At 40.0% G+C, this 16,903-nt stretch overlaps 1 protein-coding gene across 1 annotated transcript in view; it reads right to left on the bottom strand.

Moving 5' to 3' along the window:
• Positions 1-16,903, bottom strand: part of LOC134565197 (guanine nucleotide-binding protein G(q) subunit alpha) — a 275,102-nt gene that overhangs the window by 200,737 nt on the left and 57,462 nt on the right. Inside the window, exon 2 of the mRNA XM_063424683.1 lies at positions 10,799-10,983. Coding sequence (XP_063280753.1) covers positions 10,799-10,983 — 185 coding nt within the window. The remainder of the gene's footprint in view (positions 1-10,798; positions 10,984-16,903) is intronic.

Genomic DNA, 16,903 nt, shown 5'->3' with positions numbered 1-16,903 from the left:
ACAAAGCATATCCTGGGAAGCCATCTCGCTATTTTATTAAGCCATTTCTCCGCTGGCTGGACCCTCGGAGGTATTGAGAGAAAACTCGATACATGGAGCCTGAACAGGGACCTTATATTAAGGTACCTAGTTGGAGTTTGCTGACAGAGCCCTCATGTCAGCTAGGCCCTTTTGCTCTTGGTTTTCGTTTTTTTAAAAGCAAGCTCGTGGTGGTTTTTTTGGTCGTAAAAAAAACCCCACATTTTTTGGGTCAAAAAGGCTGAGAGGGAGCCTTTTGACTGAACCCCTATACTGGTGAGAAGGGGTCTTTGCTGGGACACCGATTCTGGTACGAGGTGGATTACTCTTCAGAAGAGAGAAGCTGCAGTCTAGCAGATCTGGAGACAGAACAGCTAATCACCGAGTGACTTCAGAGAGTCGGGGACAAACCAAGAGCGCTGGGTGATCACAAGAGCCATTCTGGTGAGTGAAATGGGGACCCAGCAATCAGGAGAACAGGGAGACTTTTATTTTTATTTTAATTATAATTTAGCAATTTAAGACTTTAATTTGAAAAGAAACACCTCGAAAGACTTGTAAAATAAGTCTATAAAAAACCCGAAAGCAGAAACACGTGCAGTCTGGAGAAAAAAGAGATTTGATTGAAAAAAACCTCACAGGACGAGTTGTAACATACCTTTAAAAGGAGCAGAAACACGGAGCAAAGCAATTTAAAACGTAAGAAAATCAGAGCGGTAATCAAGTAGAAGAAAAAAAAAAACGTGCTTTAATTCTGTAATCCCAAAAAGCAGTCTGTTCCTTACGCTGACCCTGAAAAGCAGACCGGGACCTGTCCGGAAAGCCCCGAACTGCTTTTTCCCCTCTCTTTCTCCCTCAGCATGGAAACGGAGCTGATACTGGCCATATTAGCAACGTTCCCGTACCCTCCGTCCTTCCCATTCCTTTGTGTTCCTGATGTTCTTCTACCAATAATCCTAAAAAGAAAAGCAAATTCAGAAGGTGCCGTGCAGAAAATTAAAAAATGCACCGAAAAAATATTTCCTTTGTGAGAAGCCACGTGCTCCCGGAGCATATTGCCTCGGCACAGGTTTTCCCCTTCGTGGCCGGTACCATCCAGCTGTGCCTCGCAAGGCACGCCCAGTCCCACAAGTCACGAGGTCGCTCCCTATGAGCAGCGGGACCACTCCCCTTTCATGGACTGTGCTCACAGCCCCAGCCGTCGTAGCCACCCTCAGCTCTGGGAGACACGCCCCCAGCTCAAGTAACTGTGGGAACCACAGCCAGCTGTCGTGGTTGCGGGGGAAGGTGAATTTTTCCAGGGGGATGTAGGCAGGCCAATCAGTGATGGGCAAGCCAATCAGTGATCAGCTCTTCTGCTGGCACCTGGATTGGTCACTCAGAGGTTTGGACACGCCTCTGAGGACACAAAGAGTTAAAAGCAGGACTCCAGGGGGGTTCGGTCTCTTTTTGGGTTCCGGTTTCAGCAGTGGAAACATCTCCTCTCCCCTGCTCAGCTCTGGGCTGAGTGGGGGAGGGGGAAGCCACGTGGCCGGGCTCAGGACAACCACGCGGTGAAACTAAAGTAAGCTGGGGCCCCGGGGGGGAAGAAGAGAATGGACAGGACTCTGGAACTGAGCTGCCCCATCCAGGATGGAGGGGTGGAAAACTGTGGAAGTGCCTTCCGTGTGTGCTCACCCCCCCCCCCACCCCTCCGGGAGAAGGTGCCCAGCCACATCTGGGAGTGCCTGAGCCTGCAGCCCTGCCGAGAGCTAGAAACTGTTAACCCTTGCTTGGCAGAAAGAAACTTTTCTTAGACATTGATTCTCATGACTGGTGGTTTCGGAGGAGAGAGGGAAGCGGCCTGGGACCGAGATGATAAAGCACGATTGGAAGGAACCCGATGGGCAAAGAATGAGAGAAGTAGCTTTCTGAGCTGGACTTTTCTTGCATAATGTTAGCCATGGGCTGAACTTAAGTCTCTTTTGAACATAAACTGCATTTTGGGTGGATACAGCTGCCCCTGCTTTTGCTACAGTGACTGGCACTTGAAGAGTGGAGCGAGCAGAGAAGAGAGGGGGAGGGTGTGGTGGCGCCCTCTGCCCCCAGGGGAGACCTGCTCTTGGAACCTCGGCCCCTGGGGAAAAAGGGGGAGAGCTCAGCATGCAAGTATCCTTAAAAGAGCCCTATATGCAGCTTCAGCCTAGGGACAGCGGTGAGAGCGCTGGACATAAAAAAAAAAAAAAGAGAGAGTCACCCTGGCAGACTTCTCCGGGCGGTGCCACGGGTGACATGGAAACACATAAGGGGTGGACCCATGTTTTCTGAGGAACAGTCTGTGGTGCGAGAGAGACTCCTCTCTCCCTTGCTGAATTGAAGATTGTTTTTTTTTTTTGAGTGGTGATTGTTTGATTTAAAACCCAAAGGTTTGGTCTATGGAGAGTAATGTGTGGGGGGTGGAAACTGGGAGAAGAGATGTTCTGAGAAGTTTTTATTTCTGTCTCTGTGTGTGTTTAAGAGTTTTCTGTCTCTGTTCTTATGTAATGTAATAAAGTTTTGGGTTTTTTTGTTTTCAAGATTTAAGCCTGCTCTGCTCTGTTCCTGATCACATCCCACAGTAGTTGTTAGGGAAAAAACATATATTCATGGGTGCATTAACATCTGGCCAGTGTTAACCCATGACACCACCATACAGCAGCAGCTTTCGCAGATACTGCAGTCTTTCTCTTGCCTCAAACAGCGGGAGACACACAGCAAACAGTAAAATCACTACCAGAGAGTAAAAGAGAAAAGCGAGGCAGAGCCGAGCCACATCAATGGTGCCGCTCCTGGTGCGTAAAAGCTCTCTTCCCCCTCCGCAACCTCCCATGGCCAGCGAGAGAGACAAACACCAGCCCACATGAAGAGCCGTGCTGGCAGCAACAGAACCCAGCAAAAACAGTGATATAATAACCCCAGTCCTGGCGCCGAAGCAACAGCTGAAAAGAAACCAGCATCCCGGGGCCAGCCCGGCTCCGGCGAGAGAAGAGCAAAACAAAACAAAAGCAAGGACAGAGCAAGACTGAAGCAGTGAAAGTTTATCGTCGTCTAAAACCCTCCAAGAAAACAGAACAGAGACAGCTAACAGTTCAATTCCAGCAGCCAAGATACAAAGTAGACTTCGTCCAAAAGAAGACTGTCATGAAAACCACCACAAGAATCCACCAAAGCAGCAGCTCAAAATACCTTAAAACCCTAACCTATTCTTTTATTTTGCAGTTTTAACAAGAAACCCAGAACTTTATAAGTTAATTTTTTCATCAAGATCTCAAAAAGACCACCAAGTAATTCCAAAACAAAAGGTTTTTCTTTTCTGTTTTGTCAATTAAGCAAGAAGATTGTAGTAACTTGCCCAAAAATTTATATTCCAAACTAATTATAAAAGCTAATTCCTAAATAATTTTTCCTTTACAGGAAAAGATTCTGCAAAAATAATTTGCTTCCTCATATCTTTAATTGAAATAGTTAATTCAAAATTCAAAAGTTTTTATAAATTGCCAGTATAAATATTACCAAACAAAATCTCTAATTATTAAATTCATCTCTATAATTAAATTGAAAACCTTTCAAAATTCATACACCTCTAAAAACAATTCCTTTTATAAATAAGTCAAGAAAATCTAAAATCTCATAACCATGTAGTAAAATCCTAACACCAAAAAATAAAAATCAGATTTTAAGAAAGTCTAAAAACCATATCTCAAAACCAAAAAAGAACAACTGTCTACATGTTTTTCAAAGTTCATATTTTATATTTACAAATTTTTGTTACAAGTTTAATAGAAAAAGAAAAGACCTCTCAAGAAAAAGTTCTAATCAATTGTAAAATTTACATTAAAATACTAATCTTTTTCCTTTTTTCTCAACAGCAACTGTATTGTGTCACATGTTAAAGCAAACACTAAACTCCTAAGTTTTATAGCAAATAGCAATGTAACAGCACACTTTCAACCATACATCTGTCATCAAAATACATCAGCTCTTGTAAAAAGTCTCATATATCTCAAAGTCAAATTAAGACAATTGTGCAACCATGCCCAAACTACCAAACACTAACTATGCCATCAATAGCAGCAAAAGTTAACCCTCAAAATTAAAAACAAGTATCATGCAATATCAACCATTTAAACAATTCAAACAAATTCACTTGTCTAACCACACACTTTTTAAAGTATGTTCTACCTCAACACATAAAGGAGAAAAAGACCAAAAAAGACAATTAAAACATCTCTTGTAAACATTTCTCATTCCTAAATGTACAGTTCTTAAAATTACAGAAGTTTTTCAACATATCAAATCTACCACATATAACTAATTCATTCAAAAGCCAATCTATTGTTAAAAAAGAAGCACACAAATAGCTAAGAATGCTCTTTAAAAGATAAAAATGGGAGAGTGTGTAGTGCTTTCTATTATAGAAAGGTTGAACAAAGTTATATATATGTTTTTTAATCTCTCATATTCATAAAAATTCTGAAAACAAGACAAATTTTAGAGCCTGTCCTTTATGGCAGGGAGAGAGGTTTTGTTTGTCTCCACAGGTACAGACTCTAAGAAAGTTCCTGCAAAAGAAGTTGAGTCACAACTACAAAAGAGGAAAGGAGAGCAGAACACACCTGAAGAAGAGCATGCAAAAAGACACGGAGTGACCACAGACCGTGTCTTAAAGACTTCTGCATTTTGACACAGCCCAGCACTATAGACACTGAAATACGTTTGAAGCAGAGACTTAAGTTTTATAAAAGTTGCACTGTTGAAATTTTTGAAGTTATTATTGTCATGTCAAAATTGTTTGTTGTTGTATGTTAAAAGTTATTACCAAATCCTTATGCAGAAGAAAAAGAAAATATAGTTCACTTGAAAAAATCTAACCAAACAAAAAAGTAAAATAAGATTCATATGTAATTTGAGACTAAATATTAATTTTAAAATATTGGCTAACAAAAAGAAAGTAGCAAATTTAAAATTTTGTAATCCTTAAAACTACAGCTTAACTATAAACCAAATTGTTAAATAACAATAAGTTATTGACACAATCACAATTATCAACAAAAGTGAGAATTTTTTCAAAGTAACTATTTCTCTTTTTTTTTCTTTTTTTAATATGATTTTACAGGGTGAGATGTAGTCGTGCATTTCTGTACCCGAGCAGGTGTTTCCATATAAGGAAGTTAAACTAGAATTTTCTATAGCCTGCTCGTTGCAATTGGCTCAGTCCCAGCACAGACACAGTGATAGGGCTTTGGAAGTGCACCTCAAAGCCTAGTGTCCATCTCATTGGGCAAAGAGCCAAATAAGCCCACCTAGACCATTGAGTATTAAAGAGCTAGCACAAGGGGTGTACATGGGCTTTTTGGGAATGCCTTAGCCAGTGTAACTGTGCTTGGTACACTGTGCTCAGCTTATCTCTTTTCATTTTGTAATGTTTGTTATTTTTGCTGTTATTAAAACCTTTATTTTACAAAGCATATCCTGGGAAGCCGTCTCGCTATTTTATTAAGCCATTTCTCCGCTGGCTGGACCCTCAGAGGTATTGAGAGAAAACTCAATAAGAGACCAATAAAATCTTCAGAAAAAATGGCCCATTTTAGCTGACGGTTTCTTAATTCATGGCAGTAAATCTTATTTCAAGCAAATCTTGTGAGTTTGAAATGAACAATGAAGACATGAGACTGAAAAGCTTTTAGTAATTTCACATAACATAAATGGAACATAACTGTATCAGTTCCACAAAAAATGTTTACTGGGGGTAGAAAATATTATCCAAAGTTTCAGAGAGTTTTAAGAAAATATTTCAATCTGAAATTATTTAAGAATTCAATGCTGGATTATGTAAACACAATTTGTACAAATGAATTAACTAATTAGTAAGTTAACAAATATTTTGCTCTAAGAAAAAAATATAAATAATACAAATACCCATATAGCTATTAAACTACTGCTAATAAAGGAAAAAATCAGAATCATTTCAAGACTGTCACATCTTACTCATTACCTTAAAATAAACTCTGGACCTCTATTACATAGAAATTTGCCCTGAGAGTATTTCACATTTTTATTGTCAAAATGCATGGTCATATGAATATTTCTTTTCAGACACACAATAAGAAAAATAACTATGACAAACGTATCTAAAGTAAAAGAGAAAGAATACTTATGAAAAAGAAACAACAGTGACAAAAAAAAGCACTAGAAACATCTTTTATAATATAATTAGTCCTTTAACATCTGCAGGAGACATCATAAAATCTACAATGATCTGTAAGCAAGCATTTTAACCACCCATTCTCTCTACTAGGAATAAAGTGGTGGAATTGGAAAGATAAAACACGGACATCACACCCCACACATATGCTTTTGTATTTGACTTCTCATTTCCCATTAGCAAAGGGCAGTTAATCACTTAAAATATTATGTTCCAAAAAAGATAAAGTGCTTCTCTTAAAATAAAATATAAAAGAAGGAATGAAGAAATTTTAATGCACTGAAATATGAGTAGCTAACATTTAGTTTTCAAATTTATGCCTATAGTATTCTGTATCTGGCATATATATTAAATAATCTAGGTCCTATTATTTTCAAAATTAAATGTTAGCACATGCATGAACTTCAGTGTGATTAATTAATTTAATTTTCTGGGCTTGCAGCTGTTTTAAAATGCAAACAAAAGATATTTTCAGTTCTTTGAGTGACTGCTAACCTATCTTACCTCTGACAGATCATAATTTTTCCTACACTTGGAAAAAATATAGTCTAAAAGTCACTTCTGTTGGGATAAAATATGAAATAGTAAAGAAGAATATAAGAGATGGAAACAATTCATAAAATCATTAGAGCAATACAGGCAAATGCAAGAAATTTCAACTCTAACCAAAAGGTAAAGAAAAAAGGTAAGTAAGCAATGACTTTTAAAACAAATTGCCTTAAATGTAATGAAAAATGAAAACAATAGAGAGTAGGACAATATGGTCACAGGTAAACAGATAAAAATTTTATAAGGTCAAATGTAAAATAAAACGGGAGAGAGGCCAGCTAAGCAAGAAAGAAAGAAGTGACTGACAGAGGAAGACAGTTGAAAAGAAAAGCAGTTAGGGGGAAACTTAGTTCTGTTTTGGATTGTGGAAGTTCATTCTTTATGAAGCACTGAAGAAAAAAAATGTTCATGGCTTTATTGAAGCCCTCTTTAAAGCAAATTCTCATGAGGGGAAATGTAAAGCTATTGGGGAGCCAGCTTTTACCTCATGTCAAACAAGGCTCATGAACAAAAAAAAAAGTAATCTTTAATTTCTTTAGCTGCATAGATGTTAATTGATTACAATACCTGAAATCTTACTGCACTCTTTTCCATATTGGCTTGCTCTTAGGTAGTCTATTTCTTGTGGAAAAAAATTGCATCAGTAGCTTCACAGTATTAGAAGCATTTAACTGACTGCAAAACTTTTATTTACAGGGTAATTTTTCTTTAGCTTTGTGTGTCTGGAGGAAGACATCTGAGAGTACTAGGAGTACTAACATGACTAGTATAAATCCCTTTTTCCCACAGCCTGCTTTTAAGCTCTCTGCTTCAACTTTGAGACACTGAAGAATACTTTGTAAAAAGATGGCACAGTTCAGTTTATTATGTGTATTCCAGACCAATAAGCTATTCTTTAGAAGCATTTAATGTCAACATCCTCAAAATAAAATAATTCTTTTTTAAGAAGGCCATAAATCCTTCAGATTCTGCATCATCTGAGAGTCAGTGCATCTCACAGCTTCTATGCTGATGCTTGATTCAATCCTTCATACTCTGAATATCAGGTAAGGTATATGAGGGAGGTACTTTTCTCCAATCTATGCTGTTCACATAGCTCTAATGTTTAGACTTTGTACCTACTTTAACTAGGGAGAAAAAAAAAGCCATATGAAATTACTAATTTGTTGTTCAACACGAAATTTCACTGAAGAGATCCAAAACTTTTGAGACTCCACTACTTGAGATGAGAATTTATGTAATTTGACTCCATATGTGATCCTGATATCTTACTTTTGTGTGTTTGTTACAGTAGATTACGTCTATGGGGATGGGGGTGTGGAGGTATTCACAACTTCAGCAATGAAAACAATTTACAGCAAAATTCTTGGTCTACAATAAGACATTTTATGTTTTCAGTCCCTATAGTTTCTTGTAATCTGTTCTATCTTACATTAGTTATCTTGTTATAAATATTTAAGAAGTCTCATGGGAAATTATGGATATGGATTCAAATAAGATTTTCTGCCTGATAACCACTGCTGAGTGACATCTTCCTGACAGTCTGTAAAAAGATGCAACTGTCTTCTGGAAATTACACTGAAAGGGAACAATAATGGGTAAAAGTGGCAGTAGTTCTTTAGTACAGTAGTACATTTATTTAGTAAAAGTTCTGTAACAACAGGAGAGAAAAAATAAAAAGCCTTCCTTCAGCAATATTAGACATGAAGAAAGATAGAAAAGGAGAAATGGGGGACTACATTACCTGGAGCAATGACTTCTAAGCCACTATGGACAACACTGGGAATGTCAGAAGATAAAAAAATTAAAGTTAATGTTTTAATTCAGAATTTGAAAGGATTGACAGGAACATAAATACACAGGTCAGATTTCTAAAAAGACAATTTTAGAAATTATTTTAAAATATATGTAAGATTTTTTTTTAATTGAATTTGAATGTCAGTGGTTGCACATGACTTACTATTGTACATTCATAAAAACTTTGCAGACAGGCAATTTTGAGAATTGCTCAAGTCCATTTCTGTAAAAAAACAGGACAAAAAACCCACCTAAGGCTTTTCTGTGTTTTATAAACTGCTTCTCCAAAATTCAAGATGCATATAAAAAATTCAAAATTTCTGGTTAAAAAAAATGGAAACACAGTAACAGTTTACTCAAATGGAAACTAAAAACACAATCTATAAGCCACCACTTCCTATGTCATATCCCTAAGAGATAACCCTCACCTATTATCTTAAAGCTCAGTAGAGCTCATATTCTGAGACTGACAAGACAAAAAAGTGTGATGAACAGTATGACGAAGTATGATACAATGCCTTACCATCAGTTTTGAGACATTACAATGTAAACAGTAATGGTTACATTTCTCAATTGACTTTCATTATTCTGATAAATATTTCAAAGATCCTAGATTATTATAATATGGGCAATGAATTTCAGACTCTGCCTCTTTAATTATATCACTGACTAGGAAGCCAACACAACACTGAAAGAACTAGCTTCCTTAATTTACAACATGCCTCTTCCTACACTGATATTAAAATAATCCAGCCTGGATGTCATTTTTTATACTGTACAAGGATCGCAACTGTCTACTTAACTGGACTTTTTGAATTTGATAAGTGCCACTTCACTCTCTTTTCTTTAGGCTCAGCCATACAAAAATCAGCTTGAGCTGTAGTTTTTTAAGCTACTGTGCGAGACAAGTACCGTGCTAAAAATATGCAGTTACTCGAACTTTGAGATATTCTCTAGAGACCAAATTTTTATATGATATTCAAATTAATAGGAAATACCCTTCCTGTGTTTTTTAGGTTGCAAGGCTAATTAATTTACCTTCTCAATGGAGGAGAAAAAGGAGGGAGGTGGAGAAATAAGTTTGCATTTTTAATTTCCTTGAATTCAAAAATCCCCAAGTTTTTAAAGGAATTCCATCTAGAACCTGGCAACTTTGGCAAGTTGTACTTTAATCCACATCTAGAACTGATGGAAATGCTTGTGAAGGAGGTGAGTGCAAAGATAGACTCATTTTAAGTCAAGGTATTTTTATATAGAGAAATGAACAGCTCTAATTAGAAAGGTCTGACCACACATATACAGCTATGACATATCTAATTCACTACAACTACACAAAAACAGCTTATATAAATTGAACACTCAATTTGAACAATAACTGTAGAATATACACTTTGCAGTATAATACAAGAAAATAATTCACTGATTTATGATTAGGACTTTCATATACTACAGCAAAATGACTGTCAGTACCGATTCTGAAAAAAAAAGTGCACTTCACAATCAACTAAGTTTTTAAGTCAGCTTGTTAGGAAATTCAGTGCTTTATGTACAGCAAAACATGGAGCGGAAATACACATGTAAATTCCCATTTTAATACTAGTTATACCAGTTATACATTTGATTTTAAATGGAAAATTTCTGAAAGGAACAAAGATTGAAAAAAGTCAGGTTAATCAAAGATAAACCTTACAAAATGGTTTAAATGTATTTTCTTTCTAAGTTTCAATGATGTCATCACTTTCAAAAGAATTTGCTTATTCTAAGGCCTTGTATCAAAAGCTTTATTTCATAATATACTTACACACAAGGAGATATTCTCACCTATTTTTTCAATAATTTTTTCCTCCACATAATATTAATGAAAAACCCTGAGTAGTACTGGTACAAACCAGAAAAATTACTTGACTGTGCTCTGGCCAGAACATGAGCTGGGAGGAAAGGAAAAAAGATAATTAAAGCCACAGGCAAACAGCAGCCTGCCCTCTACCCTCTTGCTATGAAAAACCCCTCAAACATCTTGATAAGAACAGCACCTGTATTGTCAGAGCAGTGAAAAGGGCAGAGAACTAGAAGCAGGACTGGAAGAAGCCCTTTTCTTCTAAACTTTAGGTAGGATATAATTTGTGATTTATAATTTCTAGAGACCTTCAGTACATTTCCTAAAGATAAAAGAGGAAGAAAATCAGCCATGGAAATAAACAAAAATCTCACCTTATTGTAGTCGTACTTGTATGGGATTTTGAGGGTATCCATGGCCCTGATCATGGCCTGCATTGCTGTAAATATATTCTGGTACACCAATTTCGTAAAGCCCCTTTTGTCTTCATCAGAGTAACCTGATCCATGAATGATTCTCATCTGTTTGATGAACGTACTTTTGCCACTCTCTCCTGTGCCTGCAAGACAAATAAGAATATACTTCAGCCAATGGACACAAACATAAATTGTCTGCACAAAGTAGACAGCTTGTTCAGTGCAGGGCAAAACACTGTCAAGTGGTTATGGTGCTTGCAAGGTGCTTGCTTCAATATCAAAAAAGCAGTAGACAAAATAGAAGCAGAAAAAAAATAGCAATTAGTTAATAACTAAAACAAAATATACTCTCCAAAGAATCTAGTATACACCACTGTGTATTTAAAATTATAAGCATAAAATTCCATTCCCAAAGATATTCTTGTCAACTATAAGGAACTACTATTAGATGTTCTATCACAAAAAAATCATAGAATAAGAACAAAAATTAGCTTGTGTGGCCGACTTTCAGAACATTATGGTAAGCAGCAATATACAACCAATACATAAATTTGTTAGAAGGCCAAATAATATAACAATTACAGTTGTTCAAACTTCATCCTCAGAAATATATAAAATCAGCTTTGAGTAAAACTTAGCTTTTATTTATTAATGGAGAGTCATTATTTTCTTTAAATTTATTTGTGTCTTTGTACTTTATACAAAGCATAAATAATAATATTCTGCATGTTTACCAATTTAAAGTTAAGATTTGCTTATTTGGAATTTTGCACAAAATATATCACACAGCATTTTTTCCTTTGGCAAAATTCAGTCTCTGTGATTAGCAGTGCTTATCTAAGAAAACAAATCATATGAATACTTTATAAGAAGGAATTGAAATTTAAAACAGTTGCACACTCATGTGAATGATGTATGTTCACCTAGCTATTTAGCTCCCTAAGAAATGTAATGCATTTAAATGCATGCAGTACTTAGCCTTTCAGCCTAGATTTTATTTTGATCATTTTTATAAAGCTTTCAGGCCTCGTTTAGGATACAATACTTGACTACCAGGACAAAGAAAGCCTTATGCTTTACACGATGTTTCAGGTGTCTCAGAGTAGTGTATTTCACAAGCAGTGCAATGCAAGGTTAAAGCATGATTCTGTGCTTGCAACTCCTAAGTATTTCAAGTAGTACACCTCAAAATCTAACCTCAAAGTCTCTACAAGATTTTGTCTTTACTGTGTATGACTGTTTATTCAACTCCCGCCTAAATTTTTGGCTATCACAGCTCATGCTAAGGCCTGATGTATGCCAGGAGCAGAGCCATTAGGTCAAAGTCAAGCACTAAGTAGGCAGGCCGGGTGGCCAAAAAGAGCTAAAGGGCCATTATCCAACCATTATCACCTGAAAATTCTTATATCCAGGAGCTGTTATCTTTTGTTTGGCAGTCTTTGAGATTCTGCTAAATTATGGAAATGGTATAGACCAAATCTCCAAGATGGAGAGTATAGAACATCAGCTTACCCTGAAAGCTTTTGAAATAGATCCAACAGCAGTTGGACTGCTGAGGCTTTCATGCTTCCTGGTGTGATACAGATGCCTGCACCGTGATGGAAGAGGAAGGATGAGCACTCTCACTTTTGGCTAGGCAACTAATTATTTTCTTTTCCTCATAGGTGTGTTACCAGATGATAAATGGCCTACACCTGGTGAGTTAACACAATGCTTGCTCTCCAAAACTACTGGCCTATGGAAACTGCACAATGCCCGTTGTGTAAGAAGGAGAACTGGAAGTTCACCAGCCTCGGTGTCCTGCCAACTCAGCCAGATCACCCGGAACATTGGTGTCTACGCCCACCAGGGACCACCAGAGAGACCCCCAGGACAGAAGGACACATGAGTAAAGAGGAGGGGAAATATGTTAATGATTTTGAGGAAATGATTATCATATGTATGTTTAGTCTGGGACAATCAATGAATATATATGCAAAATACAGTATATAAACAAAAACTTTCCTGTACCCAGCATGCATGGCTTTGGGAGGAGCTATCCCCCCATGTATCCAGCCAAATAAAGAATGCCTGCTTCTTAATGCTACATTGGTGCTAAGGTTTTTTTTTATTTTACTGAATTTTTGGTAACAGTTTTGGTGACCCAGATGGGACGGACTCCTGAATTTCAACAGATCCAAGGGACCACAGGATCTCCAGCTGGCACTGAGGGATCCTTGGGGAGAACCTTCGATCCCCGGTCCAAAGGAAATCGGAGCAAGACCCCTGGTAAGATAAAGGCATTCTTTACTTTTACTTTAAAGGTGTTAACTGATAACCTACCTCTAAGGCACAGCAAAAGCTACACAGGGTTTGGTTTAAAGGTACCTAAGGTGAGAAAGGGAAGGATTAGAGTCCCTTCTAAGGAGCTCCTAAACAGTCATTTGTTATAATGGGAAACAAAACCTCAAAAAGGGTATCACAGGTGTCACTGCTGGGATGTATCTTGAAACACTGGAAACAAATTATGGGTAAACCCCCTCACGCATGAAAAACTTAAAATTTTGTAATCAGTGGTAGCCACTTTACATGCTGGATGATCAAGAGAAGTGGCCTAAAGATGGAACCTTACATTATAACACCCTATTGCAATTAATGTTGTTTTGTAGAAGGGAAAATAAGTGGGATGAAGTTCCTTATGTTGACTTGTTTTTCACCCTAAAAAATCATACAGAGTGGCAAAAAGAATGCGGGAGAACCCCGCAAGACCCATTAATTTTAGGACTTGAAAAGGAAAAGAAAGGCAAAGGGTTGAAAAGGTGTTCTGCGTGCAGCATAGGACAGAGGTACTTAAAGTGTGGAAGAGAGGGCAATGATTTAAAGATGATGGTTGCTCTACAGCAAAGAGCAGGTGGGGTGAATGATGAATTGGTGGGGAACAGGTGGGGTGAGTGATGAATCAGCGGGCAATGCGGCTAGACGCATAAGTAGGTCATGGGAGAGTGGACTGGAACTGAGAGAACACTTTAGGGGATCGGAGGATTTTAGCCTGATTGTGGAACGCAGTAGAAGGTGTCAAGGAGATGTTGGGGGGTATGCTGAGGATATTCTGACGGCTCCCCTCTAGCAGGTGGTTGAGAATCATGGACCAGTAAAAATAAAGACCCCATTCTCAATTGAGGATTTAATGTCATGAGGAAAGACAGAAGGAGTTTATAGAGAAGGTCCAGATAGAATTTCTTAAGTATTTGAAACCATAATCAGGACTCAGGACCCTGATTGGAATGATATACAAGTGATGTTAGATATGTTGCTGGATAGCACAGAAAAAAGGATGGTTTTGACCATGTCCAGAAAGCAGCTGGAGGGGGCACATGCTGATGGAGACTTAGAAGGAACTGTAGATCAGAATTTTCCTTCAAGAGATCCAAAGTGGGACCCTAATTTATTGGAGTTCCAAGATTGTTTAACAAGATATCAGAGATGGATATTGTTTGGCGTAAAGCATGCTGTACCGAAAGCCATGACCTGGTCAAAACTGTACGAGGTAAAGCAGGACAGTACTGATTCCCCCATGGTTTTCATGGAATGATTGAAGGTGACTGCCAGAAAATATACTAATCTGGATCCTGAGAATCCAGACGAATTAGTACAGTTAGCTAGGACAGATATAGCTGGACTTTATCTGCATAGATGATTTGACTTAACAGACCAGCCTAGCTCAAAGTAGATACAACAAGGATAGGTCAGATTCAAACCTGGTCAAAAGACCTCAGTCAACCCCTGTGACGCACAAATACACCCATATCATTGGCCAGTTAGCTAGGCAGAGTTAAGATCCTTGACCAATCATGTCTATAAGCACAGGAAATTTGAAAAGCCTTTAAAAGGAGCTGCCAAACAATAAATGAGGCTGTTGCCACATGATTCTCAGCATATGTTGCATCCCTGTCTCTGACTCCATTGTGACATCTGTTGACCACCTGATGTGATAGCAACAAGCGGCAGCGGTACTGCCAGGAGACGGGGAGAAGCGGTATCGCTGTGGTGTGTGGCGGATTTTGCTGCAGGGCAGCGGAATTGCTGCAAAGTCCCAGCAGAGCAGTGGAATATTGCTGCGAGAGACCACGGAGTAAGCCGCGTGGGTCTAGACCCTCCCCTTGTGGAAGAGAGACACTACTGGCAACATGGGAGCGGCGAGCTCAATACCAGAAAACCTCGCTCTGAAGGTATGGACTTTCCTTCTTAAAAAGAAAGGGATAAAACACAATGAACGGGTTCTGCTAGCCCTGCTGACGTGGTGTGAGAGCCACAAATTAAATGTGTTTGAAGAAAATGCCCTAGACTTAAAAACTTGGGAGCGGGCTGACCAACAGATCCTTTCAGCAGCTTTGACAGGCAATGAGACCACCATTGACGTTATAAAACCTTGGAGGCTTGTCATGGACTTATTAAAACAGTTAAAGAGAGACCAGGAGCTGAAAACGGTAGAGTTGCCGTTGACGCCCTCTGCCAGTACAAGCGGCAAATGAGCGGCACCAGGGGAGGCAGCGGGGGGGGGGGGGGAGGGGGTAGATGCCGAGCTGGGTGAGCAGGGAGCAAGAGAGGAGGAAGGGCAGAGTAGCCAACTACCCAGGATGGCGCTGCCACTCCCTGCAGGGACACCACCCCAGTGGGGCTTCTCCTGGTCACCCAGGACCCTGCCACCCCCCCAGGAGGGGACGCGCTGTCAGTGGAACATGCTGCAGCTGAAGTCTGCTTTGGTGCTCTGTGCTCTGCTGCCCTGAGTCCTGCCTAACTGACAGAAACTCCTAAGACCACGCCCAGTGGCTGCAAGATGTCTAGCTGCCGCCTATCGCTCTGTGCTTTGCCGCCCTGTGTCCCACTGTGTAGGCAGGGGCCTCTGCGACCCTTCCCAGCTCCTGTGAGTCCGTGTGCCGCTGCTACAAGATGCCTGCTTACCGTGGGACCATGCCGACCACTGGCTGCAGCGACACAGTGCCGGCTGTCACATCCTGCCAGGCGCCTGGCTACTGCCAAGGCCCATCTGCAGCTAAGCTGGGCTCTGTGACCCCCCCCCTTGACTGTGTTAGCTCAGTCACTGCACCATGGGGACGCCCAGCTCCCACAGAAGCAGGGCTCCCTACAGATGTTCCAACTGCACCTACGAGCTGCGCAGTTCCCATGGTGATGGAGCACCCTACAGCTCCAACTGCGCCTGTGCAGCCACTGGATCAGCGGATCGGCGCGTGCTAGGACCACATGCAACCCCAGCTACCACACACACGTCAGGACCGCCTCCTCCTAATATCGAGTGGGCAAGCTCCAGAAGCTCCAGGACCATGCTTCCGTGGGGCATAACTCCATCTCCAACCAAGCCTCTGTGGGGCATGGCCTCACCACCGATCAAACCTTCGTAGGGTGTAGTTCTGCCTCTGATCCAGCCCTCTGGGGATGTGCCTGCACCTCCAACCCAGCCTCTGTGGGGCATGGCTCCACCTCTGATCCAGCCTGCATGGGCAGGTCCGGTAAATGCATCACCAGGATTTCCTGGAGACACCATACCTGGAAGTGACAGCGGACCCGGGGACCCTGGGACCACCGCCGCCACTGTCCCGAGCACACTGCCCCTGTCAGAGCTGGAGCTGCCCTGGAATATATACCAACAAGGGATGCAAAGGACACCAGCAGAGAAAGCCAGAACCATTGTCCCCCTGTGGAACACTGCAGTATCACTACCATCGCTGCACTGCTGACCCTGCCCGATCCTGTGAGTGTCTGGCAAAAGGTAACAAAGGTGGCTATAGCTAGGGGGTACTACGAAGGGGAAAAACTCATTGATGTATCCATGTCGAGGGACTGGGAGCCTGAGGATGGGACAGTTGCCGTTAATCCAGTAATAAGAGGCAATGGGACTCCTGACAAGTACACCTCCTTCTAGTGGCCAGTTCTCTCTGAACTGCATCAGCTAGTGGCCAAGCATGGTTTGAGTTCTGTTGGCATTACTAACATGCTATGATTCCTAACCACTGAGGAAGTAACTCCTTTTGATATAAAGCAGCTTCCAAATTAATGTTTACAAGA

Source organism: Prinia subflava (assembly GCF_021018805.1).
Source record: "Prinia subflava isolate CZ2003 ecotype Zambia chromosome W unlocalized genomic scaffold, Cam_Psub_1.2 scaffold_39_NEW, whole genome shotgun sequence".
Taxonomy (NCBI): Eukaryota; Metazoa; Chordata; class Aves; order Passeriformes; family Cisticolidae; genus Prinia; species Prinia subflava.
This window is presented reverse-complemented; position numbering and strand designations above follow the sequence as displayed.